The sequence below is a fragment of the Hibiscus syriacus genome, unplaced genomic scaffold (genome assembly GCF_006381635.1).
Source record: "Hibiscus syriacus cultivar Baekdansim isolate YM2019G1 unplaced genomic scaffold, ASM638163v2 tig00117056_pilon, whole genome shotgun sequence".
Classification (NCBI taxonomy): Eukaryota; Viridiplantae; Streptophyta; class Magnoliopsida; order Malvales; family Malvaceae; genus Hibiscus; species Hibiscus syriacus.
In genome coordinates this window covers 1,009,623-1,033,247 of record NW_024063539.1, presented here as the reverse complement: position 1 = coordinate 1,033,247, position 23,625 = coordinate 1,009,623, and the positions used below count along the sequence as shown (strand labels likewise).

General features: G+C 34.5%; 2 protein-coding genes across 2 annotated transcripts; both read right to left on the bottom strand.

The window, feature by feature from the left end:
* Positions 1 to 8,367: 8,367 nt before the first annotated feature.
* LOC120198111 (protein NLRC3-like) lies at positions 8,368 to 16,960 on the bottom strand. The gene is given in 14 exon segments (XM_039199489.1): positions 8,368 to 8,535; positions 8,610 to 8,690; positions 8,787 to 8,835; positions 8,837 to 8,880; positions 8,965 to 9,069; positions 9,173 to 9,247; positions 9,359 to 9,418; positions 14,376 to 14,506; positions 14,611 to 14,669; positions 15,359 to 15,523; positions 15,736 to 15,797; positions 15,902 to 15,985; positions 16,095 to 16,169; positions 16,742 to 16,960. Coding segments are annotated over 14 exon segments (1,302 nt in total). The 5' UTR covers positions 16,901 to 16,960; the 3' UTR covers positions 8,368 to 8,382.
* Positions 16,961 to 19,056: 2,096 nt separating this feature from the next.
* Positions 19,057 to 20,258, bottom strand: LOC120197785 (metalloendoproteinase 5-MMP-like). The gene has a single exon (XM_039199184.1). It carries the CDS (start codon positions 20,201 to 20,203, stop codon positions 19,094 to 19,096), a length of 1,110 nt encoding a protein of 369 aa, XP_039055115.1. The 5' UTR covers positions 20,204 to 20,258; the 3' UTR covers positions 19,057 to 19,093.
* Between the last annotated feature and the right edge of the window lie 3,367 nt (positions 20,259 to 23,625).

Sequence of the window (23,625 nt, the reverse complement as noted above, 5' to 3'; positions counted from 1 at the left end):
ATTCATGTCATGTATCATAATATGGAATGTAATCATATGTCAAAATATGGAATCTAGACTTATCACAAGTCTAGAACTGAATATACTACTATAATCATGCTATGCATATGCACTCACCTATACTTCTTTGCCTTTTCCTCGATCGATTCTACTTGTAGATTGTTCCCGAACTCGAGTAGGTATCTACATAAACATAATTTTTAAGATGATCATCAGATGTCTATATCTTGCAATTAAGCTTTAATAGCTTACTAATTTAAAGAATTTATAGCTGTAACGGCTTCCATAATACTTCTTTTATAATTTTGCTGTGGAATGTGAATTCAGATGACTGTAATCCAGCAGTGACAGGTACAAATTGACGACCTTCATACTGTCTTATGACAGAAGTGGTGCTATCCATTCCTCCCCATAATCCGAGCAACATTATCCAGTTGTAATTTCCACATTTGTAAATGAATTCCCTTTGTATTGCCACGGGGCTCGCCAAACAATGTCATTGCTTTGCAGATTTCGAAAGGCATTAATCCCATATCTTTCTTAATTTCTTTCGGCCATTCCTGCTAGAAATTCTTTTAATGGTGAGTAATCCGTATTAAAGCGTCGGTATGAAACCTTTTCTGTCCTCCAGAAATGACTACGATCCAAACATATAACAACTGGGTACACCCTGAGAATCGTCCACCTCCCTAACTTTCTACAAGCATTTAACGATCTGAAGGTCTCTGCTAGGATTGTAGAAGCAGTTAATCTTTTTCGGTAGCTGTTCAAACAAATCTACCACTGCAGCTTCAACATATCCCAATACTTTTGGGAAAATGACCATACCATATACCCAGAGCAAATAAATCGAATCGTACTTAATATCTGGATGGCTCTGAATAAGTTCTCTAATGTTGGTCCAAGCATGCCTTCGCTTTCGCCTTTTGTTTTGTACAGGATGCCACCCATTCTTCTCGTACCCCGGCAATCTTTGCTAATTTAACTCGAAAGGGTTGAGTTTTAATTGACTTTGAATAGATTCGATTCTCCAAAGCCCCATCTATATGTAGCAAAGTTGTGTATTCTTCAATAGTAGGGACCAAATCCTCTTTATTGAGAGTGAACAATTGTACCCTGGATTCCAGAATTGAATTAGGGCTCGGAGTAATTCATCATCAACTTCTACATAGAGAAATATGGGATGTCTCCGTAAGTCTGATAAAACTGCAATTTTTTGTTTGAATCCCAACTTTCCCAAATGCTTCGCAATCTTGCATATCATTTCTTTTAGTGAACTGGAGCATAACTGGCCAAGTCAGATACATAATCATCCTGCAGACTATCTCCTTCTTGTCTTTGTAAGTCCTCAGCCCACTGTCTTACTTCTGAGTTCAGAATTACTTGATTTGAACACTTTTTATCCATAGATGAAGGCTTTCCAATGAGACAATTAACACAAGGATCAATGTCTTTATCCTTCATGATGCAATGCAAACCGAAAAATAAAGAACACACAAAAAGAAAATAAATTAGTTTACATAATAAAGAAATTTAATAATAACATTTTCATAAATATTCTTTATTTAAACATGCTTTTCTAAATTTAAATAATTTAAATAAAAGTAATTTAATTAATAAATAAATTAACAGGAAAGTCAGAATTCATTTCTCCTGTGTGTACACCTATTTTGGACTAAATTTTGGCATTGACTTCTGATCGGAAGAGTTTTCTAAGGTTCTTATATGCAGGGTTTCAGATCTAGAATCAAGGTACCCGAATTGTCCTTGTTAGTGCACCTTGGGTTGCTAACCCTCAATCCTAGTCCATCACAGACTAAAGGGATCGAGTTCAATTCGAGGGGATACATTTCTCTATGCCTGACACGGAGAATAAATTCTCACGAAGACAGAGAGCATATGTAACACCCCCAACCCATACCGACCCGATATGAGTCAGAGATACTACATTGACTTTAAAACACAACTCTTAATAAATAATAGTAAAATATTTGATCTATATTAAGAAAATACCATAATATACATACGTAATATAAGTTTACCAAATATTCAGAGCATACACAACTTAACCCTTTAATTACATGCCAACTGTCATTACATAGCAAATGACCTACTGATTAAGTTGCTTCTGATCTGATGGTTGCAGGAGTAATACTGTCAAGCTGCTTCACCTGTCTCTTCTATTTTCCTCGGATCCTACGTGAAACACTCACACGCTAAGTCATCGACTTAGTGAGGCAACAATAATAAGGCAATGTAATGTAATGAAAATGTCAGGATCATATGAGATGATGCAAACATGTAACTAATCAATGTAGTATACTTCATCAATATCCATACCTGTAAGCGGATGACTGTAACATTCATTATTCTGTATTTAAGTTTATTGGCCCATGATAGCATATTGAGAACCTAAGGTATTTGAGTAATGTGAGGTTGTGCACTATGCTGTCACCACAGCTCGTATAAATGCACCGAAGTGCCCGTAGAATTGCACCGAAGTGCCCGTAGATTATGTCCATAAGGACCACGTAGAATTCCTTAAGAATCATATACATATACTATGGATCAAGTATGTGTCTTTCAAGACTTCACACAGGTTCCAAAGGATATACATATGTCCTAAAGAACGAGTATACCCTCTACCCTTGGCATGCCAACTATACCTATAGTTCTCATCTACATAACATGGGCTTATACATTTCCCGTAGTTCATATCGCGTAGACATAGTATTTCCATACCTTTAACACATAGGCATATCATTTACATACCTTTATCACATAGTGCATATAACTTTTTCTGCATATTCATGTCATGTAATATATAATATGAATTCATGTCATGTAATACATTTAAGACAAATTCATGTCATGTATCATAATATGGAATGTAATCATATGTCAAAATATGGAATCTAGACTTATCACAAGTCTAGAACTGAATATACTACTATATCATGCTATGCATATGCACTCACCTATACTTCTTTGCCTTTTCCTCGATCGATTCTACTTGTAGATTGTTCCCGAACTCGAGTAGGCTCGGTATCTACATAAACATAATTTTTAAGATGATCATCAGATGTCTATATCTTGCAATTAAGCTTTAATAGCTTACTAATTTAAAGAATTTATAGCTTAGTCTTGCTTTCTTTTCTTTCTTCTTCTTTTTCTCATGGGGGAATCGGTTCCTCCCTGGGGGTATCGATTCCCCTCAAGCAATCTGGAATTTCATATACGATGAGGGGGTATCGGTTCCCCCCCCTGGGGTACCGATTCCCCTCTAGCATACTGGAAATCATATTCGTTGAAGGGGTACCGGTTCCCCTTGAATGGGTACCGATTCCCCTAGCCGAAAATCCTAATTTGAGCTCGGAAATCATCCCATTTCATCTCAAACTTACATATTTCAATCCCTTTACTACTCTTAGCTCTTATACACTTACTTAAACTAATTATTATCCATTAAATACCTCTAAAACCTAGAAATCCAATTCTCCCTGTAGCATTTAAGAATCCAACCCAATTCCAATATGTTCTAATTTGAATTCTAACCCCTCATACTTCTTAATTAGCTTATTGACAAGTCAAAAATCTGATTCAAACATCAAAAACTCATCCATATCAAAATTTCATCTAAAAACTCATTTTCCAAATCTATCTATAAAACACTAATCTTGTTGTTTTAATGTCATATAAGCTTTCCTTTAGCTTATATAACATCCAAGCTTTCATTTCCAATCTTAAAACATCAAAGAAACTACCAAGTTCAGATTCTTACCTTAATTGCAAGCCACACGCTGAGAGAAGGAAGAGAAGAAATAAGGAGAATGAAGAAGAAATGGGAGGTTCTGGAACCTAAATCACACGTGGGTATCATATATACCCCATAACATTTTATTTAAATTAGAAATTCCTTGCAAATGACCATTTGGTCCTTACCCCATCTCATATTTAATAACCATACTATTTAAACTATATAATTATTCTACTTTAAATCACCAAATGTTGAAACTTTGCAAATTAATCACTAACCCGACATGGAGGATGTTACAAATCTCTCCCCTTAAGAAAAATTCGTCCTCGAATTTTTCATTGCACGAACAAATGAGGGTATTGATGTCGCATATCCTCTTCACGCTCCACGTTGCTTCTTCTACTCTGTGATTTCTCCACAATACTTTGACCAAAGGAATTATCTTGTTCCTCAATTGCTTAACTTCATGTGCTAAGATTTGAATCGGTTCTTCTCATAAGTCAAGTCAGGACGAACCTCAATCTCTCTGGTGTCACGATATGAGAAGGGTCAGATCTATATCTTCGAAGCATTGAAACGTGAAAAACATCATGTATCTTTTCCATCCCAGGTGGTAAAGTTAGTTGATATGCTACCGGTCCTACTCTCTTTACAATCTCATATGGTCCAATAAACCGAGGACTCAATTTTCCTTTCCGACCAAATCTCAACACCTTCTTCCATGGAGACACTTTTAAAAACACCTTATCTCCAACTTGAAATTCAATTTCTTTCCTTTTAAGATCAGAATAGGACTTTTGCCGATCAGAGGCCACTTTGAGGTTATGCTGAATTTCTCGAACTTTCTGTTCTACATCTTGAATTAAATCCGGACCAAGAACACTTCGGTCTTTGAGTCCTTACCCCATAACATTTTATTTAAATTAGAAATTCCTTGCAAATGACCATTTGGTCCTTACCCCATCTCATATTTACTAACCATACTATTTAAACTATATAATTATTCTACTTTAAATCACCAAATGTTGAAACTTTGCAAATTAATCACTAACCCGACATGGAGGATGTTACAGCATATGAACCCCGGAAGTTACTTGCTAGGTCTGACACGGAGAATAAATTCTCACGAAGACGTCGCTTTCACTCTCACTTAAAAGGGACAACTCAATTATAGAGCTTTATGTTATGCAATGCAAGTGTTGTGTGTGAGGAGAAATGTTCATACCTCTGACAAAATAAATAATGAAATAAATACTTACAAATAAAAAAAACATATAAATATTATGAAAATAATAAGTAAATATAAAAATTTTGAAAAGAAAGAATTAAAAATTAAATATATTAACTTTTAATTTTTAATTAATAGGGACAATTTATAATTGATTTTTAAAAGTTTGACCGGTCCCCAGCAGAGTCGCCAAGCTGTCGTAACCTGTTTTCGTCCGGGCACGAAATATTATACTTGGCGGTGAAATTGATGTGAATAAATAATTTTGAAAATAATTTATGAGTCGCCATCGGCCTTTTGGATCAGGTAGGTCGAATACCTAAAAATTATTTTTTTTAAAAGAGTTTTAAAAAACATCCATTTTAAAAAAAATGAACTGATCTGCGTTTTATAACCAAAAATTCGTTCCTTTTTTTTAAATAAAAGGGATTCGTGGTCGTTACGTTTAGGGAAGGATTAGCACCCGTACAACGCCCAAAATTGGTACTTTTTAATTATAAATTGTCTCTATTATTAAAATTCAAAAATATATTTAATTTATAATCCTATTATTTCAAAATTATATAAAAAATATTTATTTATTTAAAAATATTAGAAAAGAACTTCTAGGTGCCTTAAGACAGCTCTTTTCTTTGATATTAATTTAAATAATATTGTTTAATTTTAAAATATCTGAATAGGACATCCAGTTGTTTTAAGACTGTCCTGTTCTTTGATATTGAAAACTAAATATTAAAATAATTTATTTAAAATAAATATTTATTTATTATATACTTATAACAACATTTAAATATATAAACAAGTAAAAGAATACAATTCTAAATATATATTTAAAAGCAATAAAAATACTTAAAATAAATGACTAAAATATAGTGAAATTAAATTGACAAACCTAATTCATAATTAATTAAAATTACAGGGATTAATCAAGCTATTTTCTTATTTCATAATTTAGTGACTAAAATAAAATTATCTAAAATTCGGATATTATAATAAAATAAATTAAAAATATAAACTAGGGATTAAAATATTATTTATCAAAATTAAGGGATTAAATCTGTTATTTATCCTAAATATATTATTTAATATGAAGGACTAAAAATAAAATTAAAATTTCGAGATCAAATTAAAAATATATAAAATCGATTTAGTGACTAGAACGTAAAAATTACAAATTGGAATGGCTTCGGATGGGATTTACCCTTGTGAATTACAGAAATACCCTCCCCGAAACGACGTCGTTTGGGAGAGGGTATTATAACCCAAACCGGCTGGCCCGTAGGGCCAGCTTCTCATTTCATTTCTCTGTTCTCTCTCTAACAGAGAGAACAAATTTGTTCTCTGCCTTCTCTCTAGCTTCCCCTCGGAGGAAGCCGGTCATCGGACGGCAATCGTCTGCCGCCGTGACTGTCACCGCCGGCCACCGCATTCGGTGGCCGGAAAAATTTATTTTACACTAATAGATAGATCGGACCGTCCTAAGGACGGTTCCGGTGGTATTTCTCCTAAAAAGCTCCCAATCGGAGCGAATCTACAAAGTACCTTCGGTGTTTCGAAGGTTCCGGTGAGATCCGGTGGTCGGGGCTTCCTCGGTAAGTTTCTCTTCTCCCTTTTTCCTTCTTTTTTGTTTCTGGTGTGGGATGTTTGACTGAGATCGTTGGTTAGTAGTTTTTTTTTTTTTTTCGTTTCGCTGTTTTTTTTCTCCGGTTCTGTCTCTCTCTTTTTTTCTCTGTCTCTGTGTGGTTTTTTTTTTTCAGATTGGGGTGGTGGCTTTTATAGTCACCACCGGTGTGGCCATCGGACCGGTCCGAAGATGGGGTCTCGGTGAGTCACCGGACTACCAGTGGTGACTCACCCCGTAGCCATGGCGTGTGGAGGGCATCTGTCTTCTGGAGTCTTCATTTGAGACGTGGCAGCGGCGGAGGCGGCGAAAGAGTGTCGGCAGCGGTGATTGGAAACTGGGGCGGCGCCGCGTGGCCCTAGGTAATGATACCCTAGGGTTTCTTCTGGCATATCTGGGACCGTTGGATCTCTCAGATCCAACGGCTGCGATGAGGCGGCCGACTAGATTAGGGTTAGGAAACCCTAACTGAAACCCCAAATGTTTAGGGTTTCTGGTTTGATCTGGACCGGTTCTGGTTTGTTTGTAACTGGGCCGGTCCATTTGTAATTGGCCTGTAATTAATTATTTATATATATTTAATATATATTTAATAATAATAATAATGATAATAATAATAATAATAATAGTAGTAATAATAATATAATAATAATAATAATAATAATAATAATATGGATAAAAAATTAATATCTTCAAAAGTATCAATAAATATTTGATATTAGAGGTGAATAAAACTTAATTCAAATTAAAAAATATTTTTTAATTTAAAATTATTTGAATTGTTTTAGTAATTCAAATCAACTCATACTAGTGGTTCAGATTTTTAGTACAATTAGAGTTTGAATTTTAAATGTTTGAGTTGTTGAAATTTTGAATATTAAAATTATATCATTTTTTTCGTTAGTTGTAGTTAATAATTTGATTTTTTTGTGTGAAATGAGCTCAGATTTATTTATTTCTTCAGTTCTTTTTTTTTGTTTTAAATTCATTTCATCAAATTTGAAATGCATGTTCTTCAACTATAGTGGAATATATGTGTAGCTTTAATTTTTTTTTTAATTTAATCAGTCAACTTTGTATTTTACTCAATTTGATCATCTGAGTGCAACTCTTTGTAAACTACTTCTTCCCATTAATTCATTACTCTTTTATATTCTCATCAATACTTTATCCTCAAAATTCATTCTTTTAAAAAATAAGATTATAAATATATTTTCTAATTTTAGATGATATTTGAGTTATTAAGAAAACAACTAAAAAACTAAATTTGATAAATAGTAAAGCAAACATAAAGAATATTTATAATTCCAAAGAAGAAAAAGGGAGATAAGGAGAAGGGAAAGCATATATGAAGTGTAACCGAGAGGAGTGCAAGAGCATTGATTCCCCAATACCAAAGATTTCCCATTATTTGGTAATAATGTGTTACATGATGCTATATTTAGCATTGGTTCTCTGTTCTTTGGGCCCTTCCAAATCAGAAATGGTTTGTTGGTTAGAAAATGCTTCATAATCACTGGCAAATTGAGAGTGGCTTCATTTTCCTCTCAACACTGATGTCTTTAAACAAGTGTGTGGACTATGTTTTTCCTGAAAATTTATAACATATAAAAAAGATACAAATTTAGAAAATCTTTTGAATTGAAACCTCTTAATCAAATACATGGGGAAATAAAATCATTCTTGTATCATTTAGGTACTCGTTGAAGTGATTATAAGAGGGAAAAAAGCTATACGCTGTTATAATCCACAAATTACAGCCGCTTTATTCATCAATTATACAGACGCAATGGGCCAATGGAGTAAAGCTTGTAAATTACACTGTCTAGGACCAAACTTTGTAAGGAAGTTACTCGCAAGGTTGAGCGATGTTACTGTGACATCTTCATTGGCCTTGAGTGCTTGAGCAATAGCAAAAGCACCATCATCCTACATAAAACCACAAGTCAAATGATGCAGCTCCCGGGAAGTCGTGAAATGTATATAAAGAAAGCAAAATCTACCCTAATCTCGTTGAATCCCAAGTCAAGTGAAGTTAAAGCTTCATTAACCACTGTCATGCTGCGAGCCAGGCAGGCTGCGCCCTGCAAAATAATGTGCATAAAAGAGCAAAAAATTAAGATTCAACGTAAATTGTGGTCCAATGAAAAAACATGGAGTTTTATCTGGCAAGTACAAACTTCATCTCTAAGTCCATTTGCTCGCAAGTCCAGAATTGATATGGTATTTATATCTCAGCATATCTGCAATGAACTCTTCACCCTTTGGTCCTATCTACAAGAGATCCCATTTTGCATTATTATACATGAAAAAAAGATTAATGAAATGGGTTTTTACAGAGGTTTATGGATAGTTTACCTGACACCAACCAAGCTTAAGTGTTTTTACATTTCCATTGAATTTAAGAACTTCAGACAAAGCCTTTGCTCCATCTGTTCCAATGGGATTGTAACCAAGTTCCAACTGAAGAGGGGGAAAGAGAAAAGAGAGGAGAGTCAATCATGTCATCATCCCAAATCGGGTATAGAAAGGGAGGCATAGGGGCAGCTGAAGATGATTATCTCACATTTGTAATGACAGCATTATCTTTTAAGGCTTCAGCTATCACACCAACTCCCTTGGCTCGAATATTATTTCCACCCTAGCACATTAGGAACCAATTGTTGTCTTCATATAGTCGTATAGGACATTCCAAAATTAATTAAATATCTAAAATATATTACAAAGAATTTAAGAAGAATTCTCTTCTCACCAAGTCTATGGTTGTTACCGTCTGGTTTTCTTTCAAAGCTTCAGCAATTTTTTCTGCACCCTGATAAATTTTCAAAACTTTGCATCAATGAAAGTTCAACTCCTATAATTATTATTAGAGAATTAATTATAATAGATTTTATCTATATTTTAAATTATTGTAATCAATTATAATATTCTTGTAATTAGTTGTAATCCCCTAACTCTAGGCTAATCTCCTATTTCTATGCCTTGTAATTAGTTGTAATCCCCTAACTCTAGGCTAGTTTCCTATTTCTATGTGTCCAATTTTGTGTATATATATTCACTCTTAATCAATGGAAAACTCAAGCCATTGTTTCTCATTACTCTTCTCTCTATTTCAACATGGTATCACGAGCCTAATCTTCCTGAGCATATTTTCTTCTCCTTTTTTTTTTGGTTCAAAAACACCACGATCCTTCATATACATATATCTAAAACTACGCACTAGTCCCTTCAATGGCTTCCCATACGACTTCCTCTTCCACCAACGATCCTATTACTATCCAAAATTCTCAAGATCCTCAACATCCTCTCCTTACAATAAATCTCTCCAATATCACCAAATTGTCATCCACCAATTATCTCACATGGAGCCTTCAAATCCAATCTCTTCTTGAAGGTTATGATCTTCATCACTTTATTGATGGCACTCAAACTCCACCACAACCCACCATCACCGTCAATGGTGTTACATCTCCAAATCTGGCGTACACAACCTGGAAGCGTCAGATCGTCTCCTTTTAGCGCTCTCCTTGGTGCCATCTCCGTTTCATTGCAACCGCTTATTGCCCGCACCACCACTTCCCTTGATGCATGGCAAACCTTAGCTAATACCTACGCCAAACCATCTCGTGGTCATATTAAACAATTGAAGGAACAATTAAAGCGGTGTAACAAGGGCTCAAAATCAATTAGTGAATACATGCAAGCGATAAAGACTCGTGCCGATGAACTTGCTCTTCTAGGGAAGCCAATTGATGATGAGGATCTTATTGATCGGGTTCTAGAAGGACTAAGATGAGTATAAATCTGTCATTGATGCCATTAATGCCCGTGACACGTCAATTTCTTTTGCTGAACTTCATGAGAAACTTCTCAACAAAGAAACATCTCTTCAGACCGCTCAACCACCTTCCCTATCACTACCAGCCACGGCAAATCCCACGGCTTTTCGGAATCGTCCAAATTGGCGTCCACCAGCCACCAATTCACAACAATCAGGCCCTACCACTATACTTTCCTCATGATCAACGCCAACCCAAACCTTATTTGGGTCGTTGTCAAGCATGCGGCACTCAAGGACACACTGCCAACGATGCCCGATGTTTCGGCTTGTCAATAATCAACAATCACCAGCATCTCGTCCTCAAGGCTCTCAGGGATATCGCCCTTCCACACCCTGGCAACCACGAGCCAATCATATTCTGGGCAACAACACTACACCTACTTGGCTGCTGGATAGTGGAGCATCTCACCACGTTACGTCTGACTTGAGCAATCTCTCTCTTCATAGCTCGTACCAAGGATCTGATGATGTCATGATTGGCGATGGATCGGCCCTTCACATAACCCATACTGGTTCTACCACCATACCAACTTCCTCTCGCACCTTTACTTTACAAAATGTCCTTTGTGTCCTTCCATGAAAAAGAACTTAATTTCGATTTATCAATTTTGCACTCATAACCATGTTTCTGTTGAATTCTCACCCTCTGCTTTTCAGGTGAAGGATCTAAACACGGGGACAATCCTTTTGATGGGTGAACCTAAGGATGGCGTATATGAGTGGCCGACTACATCCCCTTCACTTTCCTCTTCACCATTGCTTGCATTTTCCAGTGTCAAGACCACTTCGTCCGAGTGGCACTCTAGACTAGGTCATCCGTCATTTACTATTATGAAAAATATTGTTTCCAAATTTCCTTTACCATTGTCTAGTCCGTTATCCTCCTTCACACATTGCAATGCATGTTCATGCAATAAAAGTCATAAAATTCCATTTTCTTCTTCTACCTTAACTTCATCTCACCCGCTTGAACTTATCTTTTCTGATGTCTGGACCTCTCCTGTTATTCTGTTGATGGTTTTCAATACTATGTTATTTTTGTTGATCATTATACACGATATATTTGGTATTATCCCCTTAAACGAAAATCTCATGTGCATGACATCTTTGTACGTTTCAAGGCATTAGTCGAAAACCAATTTAAACACCGAATTATTACCCTCTATTCAGATAATGGTGGTGAATATCAAGCCCTTGATCGTTTCTCTCCACCAATGGTATATCACATCTTACTACACCACCCCATACACCAGAACATAATGGTTTTTCTGAACGACGTCATTGACATATTGTTGAAACTGGTCTATCTCTCCTTACTCATGCATCAATGCCTTTAACTTATTGGACTTACGCCTTTGCCACTGCTGTATCTCATCAACCGTATGCCCACACCCACACTACATTTTTCATCTCCTTTTGAGAAACTCTTTGAGTCTCAACCCAACTACACTAAACTTCGGGTGTTTGGTTGCTTATGTTATCCGTGGCTTCGTCCTTATTCTCAGCACAAACTTGACTCTCGTTCCACTCCTTGTGTTTTCTTGGCTACTCTTTAACACAAAGTGCATATATCTGTCTCGCTCTATCCACTTCTAAATATACATTTCTCGTCATGTCAAATTTCTTGAAAACTCATTTCCCTTTAGCACTCACCAAATCCATCTAGCGCGTCCCACCCCAGAGATCATTTCCAAATGGCTTCCCCCGGTCCAAATTTTACCAATTTCAAGTGGCTCACTCAATACGCCTCCACAAAGGGATTCCTCATGTCAACATCCGTCACAAAATACCCAACAGACCACTGCCCTTCCTCATCAGTCGACCGTCGATCCCTATCCATAGACCTCCCTTTACCCGAACACAGCTCGGTTAATCGCCAAGAAACCATCGTCGACCATTTACCACTAGAACCACACAATTCTGAGACCTCTTCTGCTTCAATCATAGCGCAACCCACCCATCAAAATACCCATCCCATGACCACTAGATCGAAAAACAACATCCATAAACCCCTAACCAAAATAGACCTCACTGCTATCATTTCTCAACCATCAGACATTGAGCCTCATACTGTTTCTCAAGCCCTAAAAGATCCCAAATGGAGACAAGCTATGAATGATGAGTTTGATGCTCTTGTTCGGAATGGAACTTGGGAGCTTGTTCCATCTACTTCTTTGCAGAATCTTGTTGGATGTAAGTGGGTCTTTCGTATTAAACGGCTTCCTAATGGTTCTATTGACAGGTACAAAGCTAGATTAGTTGCCAAAGGCTTTCATCAAATACCTGGAGTGGATTATCATGAAACTTTTAGTCCGGTTGTCAAGCCGACAACAATACGACTTGTTCTAAGCCTGGCAGTTAGTAGAGGTTGGCAATTGCGACAATTGGATGTTAATAATGCCTTTCTTCAGGGCCATCTTTCCGAAGATGTCTACATGGCCCAGCCTCCAGGATTTGTTGATAAAGACAATCCAACACATGTATGCAAACTAAAGAAGGCAATATATGGACTCAAGCAGGCCCCACGGGCTTGGTACCTTGAACTTCACCAATTCCTCATTGAGTCTGGGTTCACAAACTCTCAAGCAGACACTTCCCTATTCATTCTTCACTCAGGTGACACTACTATATATCTACTTGTTTATGTGGATGACATTATTATCACAGGCACCAACACCAATATTATTCAGCGCTACATTGACCTCATGGCACAAAGATTTTTAATCAAGGATCTTGGCACATTGTCTTATTTTCTCGGCATTGAGGTTCTAACTACTCCATCCGGTCTGCTGCTTACTCAAAGGCGCTACATCACTGATCTTCTTGCCCGGACAAAAATGATTGGTGCAAAACCTGTTGCTACACCACTTGTTACAGATGGAAATATTACACTTCATTCAGGTACAGCTCTAACTGACTGCACAGAATATAGAACAATTGTTGGCAGTCTACAGTATCTTTGCCTCACTCGCCCAGACATAGCATATGCTGTCAACAAGCTTTCTCAATTCATGCATCGCCCGACGTCTGAACATTGGAATGCTGCAAAACGACTGCTTCGATATCTATGTGGCACATTAACTCATGGATTATTCCTTCACAAGGCAAATCCACTTTCCCTTCATGCATTCTCAGATGCTGATTGGGCTGGAAACAAAGATGATTATACCTCAACGAGTGCCTATATTGTCTATCTTGGTCGTCATCCTATTTCTTGGTCATCCAAGAAACAACGTACAGTTGCTCGATCCTCCACGGAGGCTGAGTATCGATCAGTTGCCGCTACTACTTCTGAACTCAATTGGATTTGTTCCCTTCTCACAGAACTTGGCATCACTCTTTCTACACCGCCTGTTATCTACTGCGACAATGTTGGTGCCACCTATCTCTGCTCTAATCCAGTCTTTCATTCGCGCATGAAACATGTGGCACTTGACTATCACTTTATTCGGGGTCAAGTTCAATCAGGTGCTCTTCGTGTTACTCATGTTTCCTCAGCAGATCAACTTGCCGACGCTCTTACCAAACCGCTTCCACGAAGCCGATTCCAAGATTTAAGGGTCAAGATTGGTGTCTCCTCCGGAGCTCCATCTTGAGGGGGCATATTAGAGAATTAATTATAATAGATTTTATCTATATTTTAAATTATTGTAATCAATTATAATATTCTTGTAATTAGTTGTAATCCCCTAACTCTAGGCTAATCTCCTATTTCTATGCCTTGTAATTAGTTGTAATCCCCTAACTCTAGGCTAGTTTCCTATTTCTATGTGTCCAATTTTGTGTATATATATTCACTCTTAATCAATGGAAAACTCAAGCCATTGTTTCTCATTACTCTTCTCTCTATTTCAACAATTATAACTCTTATAAATGAAAAACCTACAAGATAAAAAGTTCACATATTGACTGTTAATTTATTGAATACCTCATCACCAATGTCATTCATGTAAAGGTTCACCCACAGCAAGTTCTTGCTCCTTTTTATATATTCCGCAACATGAAAAGCACCTTTTGCAGTTATTGAGTTGTTCCCAAAGTCCAGGAGGGTATTTTTTCCTAGAAAGAATATGTTTGTTAAACAAACTGCTGCAGTAGGCGGGGAAGGATAAAAGCCAACGACTACACACACAAGGGGCAATTCAATATAACAAAATGTAAACCTCTATGTGAAGATAAACCCAGCATCAAAGCGCGAACTCCCTCATCACTAACTGAATTCCTGAAAAAAAAAACAAGGAAATACAATCATTTTATAATAGATCCATGAAAATAAATAAAATTTACCCGTTTCACTCATTTTTTGTCCTCTTTCCTTCTTTGGATGTCTCAAAATTATGACCATTTTTCTTTTCTTGAACACTAAGCTTTGCTTGTAGAGTGGAAATAAAAATGGAAAGAGAAAAATAGAAAGATAGCAGACATTTAGATCCATGAACAAATAAAATATTTTTTTCCCTTTCCATGCTGTATTAGGTAGGACAAATGGAAAAATGGAAAGAAAAGTAAGTCTTTCCATGAATTGCTTTGTAGGGATAAAAAAAATGAGGAAAAATGATTTTTTTTTATTTAAAAAAATGAGGAAAAATGATTTTTTTTTTATTTAAAAAAAGCATAATCTTGTAAATATGCATACTTAAACTGTATCTCCCTCTCAATTTCTTTCCTCTTAACATTACAATTTAGAATGTGTTTCTTTTATGCATTTGAACAGAAAATTATCATCTTTCCTATTTTCTTTCCAACCACTTTTTTTTTCTCACCGAACAAACTCGAAATTTATTTTCTTTCCAGTTTTCCACTCTCCTCATACATCCTTCCACATTCGCCTAAGCATACAAGCATCACTGCTCTATCACAACAGCATTTCATCCAATACATTCAAAGGACTATAAAGCTACAAACCATTACTTAAGCACCAGATGTAACACTAAGGGTGTCAAAACCACTGGACTTTCATCATGTAGGTCAGAACAAACAAAAGCAGAAGTAAATAAGAAATTTACCCGCAAGGACTTGTTCCCCTCGAGCCCTTTGGCCAATGCGTTAGCCCCCAGAGCACCTCTATAATTTCCACTTCAACAGTAACATCGTGCCAGAAAAAAATGCCAGTTAAAATTGAAAAAAAAAACAGTTGTACCGGAAGGAAACTTAAGCAGACTCTTGCTTTATCAAAAACAGTTCAAGAATGGAAAGCACATTTACCATCCAGCCTACCAATACATAACCTATTACATGAGAAAGTCAATATATTTTTAGAGTACAGAATCCGTTAGACTTTAACTTACTTTAGGTGAAAATTCCGAATAGTGTTATTCTCAAGAAGTGCTCCTGCTAAACTTGTAAATCCCTATCTCCATTCATATAAGAAAATAGAATAAATAAATAAACTACAACTTTGCTTAACTAAATTTGAAGCAATGTTCTAAGGAAAACGGTAAGGTCATTTCTTACAGAATAGTCAATCATGTTGTTATTAGGTTCAAGAACACATAAGTTTGATTTTTTCTTAAAAAATTCTGCAATTGCCTTTGCACCCTGCATATAATAGTGATTCAGCATTAAAGTAAATCTCCACTGCAAAGACCTTCAGTTGTTCACAAAGCAACTCCAGGGAAACCAAAGTGGATATTAACAGAAAGCTAACCTCATCCCCTAAGTCAACAATGTTTAGCTGGAGCTTTTGAATGCTACCATTGTTTACCAAAATATCACATAGGCACTGCCGACAAAAATAGATTACATGAAATATACACCTGAGCATTAACAAATTCTCAGCAAAAATGTAAATCCGCAGAAAAATGGGGACAAACAATATTTAATACATATTTCAATGTAGTAATCACATTTGAAATACCAGGAGCCTTTTGTTTGGGAAAGCATATGGTAGAAAGTAGAGTACATTTGCTTCAATCTATGTTTAACCATTCTCCCAACTACATAATATCCAATGGGATTCAAACATATGTGCAAATTATGCAGTAGTTTCTACCTCAGTATGTGAGTCCATCCCATTGTAGTTCATTATGATGTTATCAAATTAAAAACAAATACAAGCTGCATAAACAAATTTACTAATATAGTGTTATAGGAATGTGACTGAGAAAGCACCTTATGAGAATGAAAATGCAGTAACCACAAAATACTGTTGAGAAATATGAAATAAAAAGGAATCTCCAGATAAAGACAATGTATCCCTGTAAATATTAGGTATCTAAATAAAGACAAGGTGCAGGACAGGGTCATTTAACCATTCATAAGTTGCCAGTTACATAAAGGAAAATTTAGGCTGACCTTCACTCCTTCATCTCCAATGGGATTTCCTGAAAGATTAAGGGTTTTCAATACCATATTAGCTTGAAGAACTCTGTCAAAGGCTTTTATTCCTGTGGCTGTTATGCTATTAGCAGCAAAACTTACTTCCTCAACAATCTGAAAAGGAGAAATGTTCATTCAGAGAGCGCATACCAGGAGCATCGATGCTTCAAAGTTTCAATAATGATATAGAATAGTTTGTAGGACAATACAGTGAAAATGAAGATCTTACAGAAAATAAGGTACAAACCTCGATCACAATAATAGGCAACATGAAAATCATAAAACAACACAGTCAAATAACAGCTGGGGAAGCATAGCCTGATTGTAATCTAAGTTCTTAGCAAGAAAAACCAGTCCATCTCCAAAGTTATGTCCTAATAAAAATGCATCATAAGGTGTGTCATGTTTCATTCACGTGTCGTGTTTTAGGGTAAGGGTTTTGAATGATTGTTAGAAATTTTTATCTGAGGATTTTGATTGGTTGTCAAGGATTTTGAAGTGTTATATTGTATCATAGAATAATGATTTAAGATTTGAGGTTTAATTTTAAATATGAATTTATATTGTTTAAATATAATAAAATTCTTTTATGTGAAGATAATAAATGCAGAAAAATATTGAAATAGATAAAAGTTATTATCAGAGAAGAAAAAAATTATAAATGATAAAAAATCGATCATTATAGCTCGAGATTACCATATGATAAAAAGATAATAACACATTTTTCTTTTGTAGGATGAGTTTCTACAATATATTCATGTTGTTTATGTTGTTTAATCTTCTCTTTGAACTCTTATGTAATTTTCAGAAAGAAAAAAGAGTGAACTCTTACCCATATATGTCATTTAATCGATCATGATGTATGAACATATAGCTATAATGTGAGGTATGGATATTTGAATATTTGAAAGAAGTAACAATCACAATGCATGTGTTTCAGATTTACCCATATTAAGTTTCATAAAATATATTCCACAGGTTACACCATCTGTGTATCACAAAAATTTTAATTAGAATATGAAAATCAGGAAACTAACACCGTGTTTAAGGAGGATATTAGTTTATCTAGGTCAATTATAAATTTAAGGCTAATAATATGCTTATTCTTCAATTGCTCGTCCAGCTTAGTTGGTAGAGTGCAAGGCTCTTATCTTAACCTCGTGGTTGTGGGATCAAGTCTCACGGTGGACAATTCATAATTCTGACTGCCGGAGGTCTCCCACGGAAGTTGTTCTCAACTTGGAGTTGGGGCAACCTACTATCCTACCTCTCCCTTATCTCATTACACATGGGAATATGATCAGCTAATTAATATGCTTATTCTTCATCTGAACAAAGATTTATTTTTTTAGGTGCACAAATAGTTTACCCAAACGATAATATGTTGCTTTCATGGCATCAATTATGAACAAATAATGTATCTCGTTTAATGATAAATTAATATCCTCTATCAAGTTGATGATCATATAATCATATCGATGTCTTTCACTGTATGTTTTAGTTTTAGTTATATAATCATAGTCATTGGAGTTATATAGATACATAATATAAATATGATGTGTTATATTGAAAAAATAATATATACTCATACATAGAGCTAGTTGGTGTTTGTCATCCTTCTTGAGCTTTCTATAATAATTTGATGTTTTATGTCTTTACATAAAATTAGTTGTGTACATTTGGAGCTTGACATAGGATGTGCATTCATTCAATTGTTACTATAATCCCAGTTTTTCGATTAGACACTAGGCAAATGTCATATCGTTTGACTATAAGGGTGCATAAGAGACCAAATCATGAACTTAATGTAAGTAGGGATGCTCATTGTTTTGTTTTAATGAATAATCAGTCGAATTGAAATTTAGTACTAATTGATTAGATAATTAGATATTAATTTGATCTGAAAAACTAATTAAATTAATAAAAATATTATATATATATATATATTAATTTCAAATCTATTAGGAATTTAGACTCATTTTTTTATAATATCAAATACTAACTCAAATAAAATATATATATTAAACCCAAATTAATTTAACTAAAAAATTACAATGAATTTTGATTAATTCAAAAGCTGGCCAAATTAACCAAATTTTATTTGATTCAATTAATTAGATTTTTATTAATTCGATTGAACCATTTGAACACCCTTAAATGTAAAGGGTGAAATAAAATCATAAAATTTAAGAATTAAATGGACTTAAAGCTAAATAATTAATTTTAACGAAATACGAGCACATTATGGGAAGAATAATGTGAATTTTATATTAAAAATTAGGAGGAAAAAAACAAGTATACTGCATAAATTATTCAAAAATAATTACTCTACAAAAATAAAGACCCAAATCCAACGGCCAACACTAAACCAAGGCCCCACCGTGAACCCAAATGATGAGGAACGCCACCGCTAGTGTCTCTCTCCCGACTATTCGAATTCGTAGTACCGTTGAACTCGGGGTTATTGCCGTACAACAATTGAATCCCTTCGATATCATCGTTCGCCAGTTCCACTTTCCTCGTTCCCGAAGAGATCGACGGGTACATAATCGCATCTTCTACCGACGAATGCCCCAATCCCAACAAATGTCCGATCTCATGAACCGCCACCGACTCCAAGTCCACCGCCGTCGGCAGAGACGCCCTCGTGACGTCGTCAGAAACAACCCAGTTCTCTTCCCCGTCAAAATGGAGCCTCCCGTTTGTTGGAGAAAAAGCGTGGGCCAACGTCCCTAAAATCCCGTCGAATGGCTCGCCGTCTCCGTGGTCTCCGCTGTAAAACCCGATTTTGATGTCCGCGAGGAAGTAAGAATCCGTTTGTGTGAAGGTCAGCGGAATAACGGCCGACCATTTCTGAAAGGCGCTTGTGAAGATGGCTTTTATTTCGTTGGTTAACTCGTTCGCCGGAAAGAAGCCGTACGTTAAGTCCCGCCGGTTCGAAGGCCAACGCGGCGTTCCAGGAAAGAATGAGTAATGCGCCGTCGTGTGGAAGCGTTCGGTAGTGTGGAACGACGACGATCTACCAGAGTTCATGGAAGTCGTCCCGTTGATAATATCGGCGTTACCGCATCTCGGCCGTACGATCTGTTGAAGAGTCTGATCGTCGAGTTCACCGGTGACATTAAGGTTGAAATTCTGCTGATACGTTCTCAACGCCTTCTCTAGCTCGTCGTCGAAATCCTCGGTGAAATTAGACGGTGAGTTGGGCAAGTAACCAAAGTAGTTAAAGTACTTTTTGAGCATAGACAAACCATCCCGTGTTTCGCCTGGCCGGCAACCGGCGAATCTGGCGAATGCATCCCATGCGGCGGTTTTAGTGGTGTTGTGGAGAATCCACGGCGGAATACCTGTTATATTGATCGGAAAGAATCTGGCTGAAACTGAAGCAAAAGAGAGCGAAAAAACCCAAATCGCAATCACAAAAACTTGAAACTTCATCTTCTCTAATCCTCCTTTGAAAAAGAAAGCTGAAATGGGAGAGAGATATAGTAGATAAACAAACAAAACCCAGTCTTAAAAATCTTTCTTATTCTCTTTAGAAGTTGAAAGCCGGTCACTTGGATATTTTTATTTGAAGACGATGAATATTGTAATGGGTTTGAAAGGGGACTATTGGGCTTTGCTTCTGGGAATGTTCTAAATTATAATGTTTTCTAGTGTTTGTTTTTTGTTTATAAAGTAATTTGAATCGGCAATGTTGTTGGTGAAGACGGGGAAAAGTCGTTCAACTTCTGGTTGTGGAATAATGTGTTGGGAAGCTTGGTGGAAGCTCACCATCATTTTCGACGCGGTAATGAAGCCCCGCAACAGTGAATTACATAATAAACTAAAGGGTAAAGTATAGTAATGGTCACTGAACATTTCTAAAGCTTTTATTTAGGTCCTCTAACTTTTAAAACTTGCAATACAGTCCTCTAACATTTATTCTGTTTGCAATATGGTCCCCGACATTACACTGTCGTTAGTACGTTTGCAATATGGTCACTGAACTTTTCAGGCACTTGCATTCAGGTCCCCCAACTTTTAAAACTTGCAACACAGTCTTCAATTTCATTCTAAACCCAAATTTCATTTCGACCTCGAATTTCCTATATAAAAGTTATTTAATCAAAGGAGATATATCTATTCAAGGTGCATTTACTTATTTTATCGTGTTTGTTTATATAAAATACTTCTAGTTTACAAGTCAATTAAAAATGCTTCAAATATATAAATGACTTTTAATTACATGATATTATTTTATAAAGTCTCACCAACTATTAAAAGTTATAAAATGATATCTTAAGAGTTTTGTTTTATCAAGTCTCCGACTATTAAAAGTTACATAATGATCACATTATTATTCGTATGTTCAAACTTGTCTCTTTATATTAAAAAAAAGTAATGGTCGTTTGAACCAGACACTAACCCGTTGAATGAAATACGATGAAATATGTTAAACATCCGTAAAATGTTCAAGTTAAAAAATTGTTTATACAAAAAACGAAGCTCCTTTTTTTTTTGAAAGAAAACAAATATACAAATTAATTTACAAACTTAACTAAAATATTTCAATATTTATATGCCCATTTAAGTAATCATTTATCGTACTCGAATGATTCATCGAGACTCTTCCATTAATGTTGATATCCTATCGCGAATAAAGTAACTTGTAACATGCACACAAAAGCAATAGAGACGTTTAGCTTATAAAATTCAATAGTATACATTTATTCTATACTATTTTATGTGGTTCACAAACATGAACGTGTAAGTTAAATATGAACATGTACTCATTAAGTATAAAGATCTATAATCCTTAATTAATTATTAGGGATTATCATACTTACACAAGTACACAGAGTAACATATTTCAAATCAAATAGGTACATACTAAAGTTTTATAATCCTTAATTAATAATGAACACGTACGCATTAAGTATAAAGATCTATAATACTTAATTAATTATTAGGGATTATCATAATGAAATTGTTATTTTATTGATTGACTTATTGACTTTATTTGGAAGGAATTTACTTATTTAGTATATGAATTTATAAAGTTTATTCTCTGTTTTATTTCTCTTATAAAAAGTTTTGTAGGTTATATCTATAAGCTTTGATTTTATAAGACTGATATAGCAATATTTAAGATAAAATTTTCATATTTATTTTCTAAAGAAAATTTGATATCGAAAAGGAATTTGGGGTCTATAATGAAATTGAGGATTGTGATGCAAGTTTTAAAAGTTGGGAGACCTAAATGCAAGCACCTAAAAAGTTCAGTGATCATATTGCAAACATACTAATGGCAATGTAACGTCGGGGGACCATATTGCAAAAGGAATAAATATTGGAGGACTGTATTGCAAGTTTTAAAAGTTGAGGGACCTAAATGAAAGCTTTAAAAAAGTTCAGTGACCATTACTATACTTTACAAAATTAAAAGGGTAGAATTGCCTCTTTAATCCCTCTCAGTTTTAGATTTTGATAAATTGACCCTCCAGCAATTTAGTCGTAGTCGAATTCAAAATAATTAATTAAAGACAATTAATAATATTTTCCAAAAACAATTTATGTACTTTTAATTAATATAATAATAAATTTAATTTTTAATATTTATCATTTTAATCATGGCATTAAAATTTTAACAAATTAAGTCCTCAATATCTGTAAAATATATAAATTTTGTATTATTATTTTAGAATCTGGTCAAATTTATATAATGTGTAACATTTACAGATATATTTGATAGTATATCAATTAAAATTATATAAAATTAACGAAAAATGTTAAAACCAAAACTAATCAATCTTAATTATTTATTTTTAAATTTATCAAGGTTTAAATAGCCTTTTTTAGAGGATCAAGTTTTTAAATTTTAAAATTGAAATAAACCTAAAATATTTTTTTTCAAATTAAAAAAAGAACTGAAGTATATTTCATCTTCTTAAGTTGGATTTAAGTATCTAGTTGGTCTACGAATTTTTATGGGTTTATTTGATTTTTAAACTTGACCTTAGATACATGATGGATATCTAAATTTAAAAACTGTCACATATATTAATAACAAAATTTAATTAATGTATATCAACTCTAATTGATCAATAAATATCATTTTTCTTCGGAAATGAACCCTTAAACTTGATTGTTAAATAATGTTTTTAAATTTAAAAGGCCAAAATATTTATTAAACAAATGTATTTATATTACAATTCGGATCTGGTATAATACCAACCAAGTGCAGGTTTAATTTATACCAACCATGTCAGTTGATAACAAAGGATAAAATATTAATCCATCCCAGAAATTCACTGTGGTTGAATTTAAGAGTTTTCTAGTAATAAAAGTAGGGATATTTTTAAAAAAAATTAATTTAAATATCGGTAAGATATATATAAATTTTTATATAAATTAAAAAATAAAATATATATTATCATATGATTATAAAATGCTAAAAAGAAATCACTTTGTGGACTCCGTCCGCCTAAAAGTATTCATTATCTGGATTTTAGTCTCGTCTAGTTGGGGTTGGAGTTCAAATATAAACTTTAAATTTTATTAGAATTAATTTATGCTATCATATATTATGTTTTAAAAATAAAATATTTTTATATTAAAATTGATTAATAATTGTAGTCAAAAAAGTGATTAATCATTATTACTGATGATAAATTTCTTGATTTCGACAATAAAATTATATAATATTTTTATTTAATTTTAGTAATTTTATTTAGTTGGACAAAAAACACTCGCCACCTCGACTCAACCTAAAATATACATATTGAACCCATTAAGTGACCTTAGTGGTTGATGAAAATGTTTTTTTTTTTTATGTATCGAGTTCGAGAGGTTACGTCTATAGGATATGTGTGTGTTGT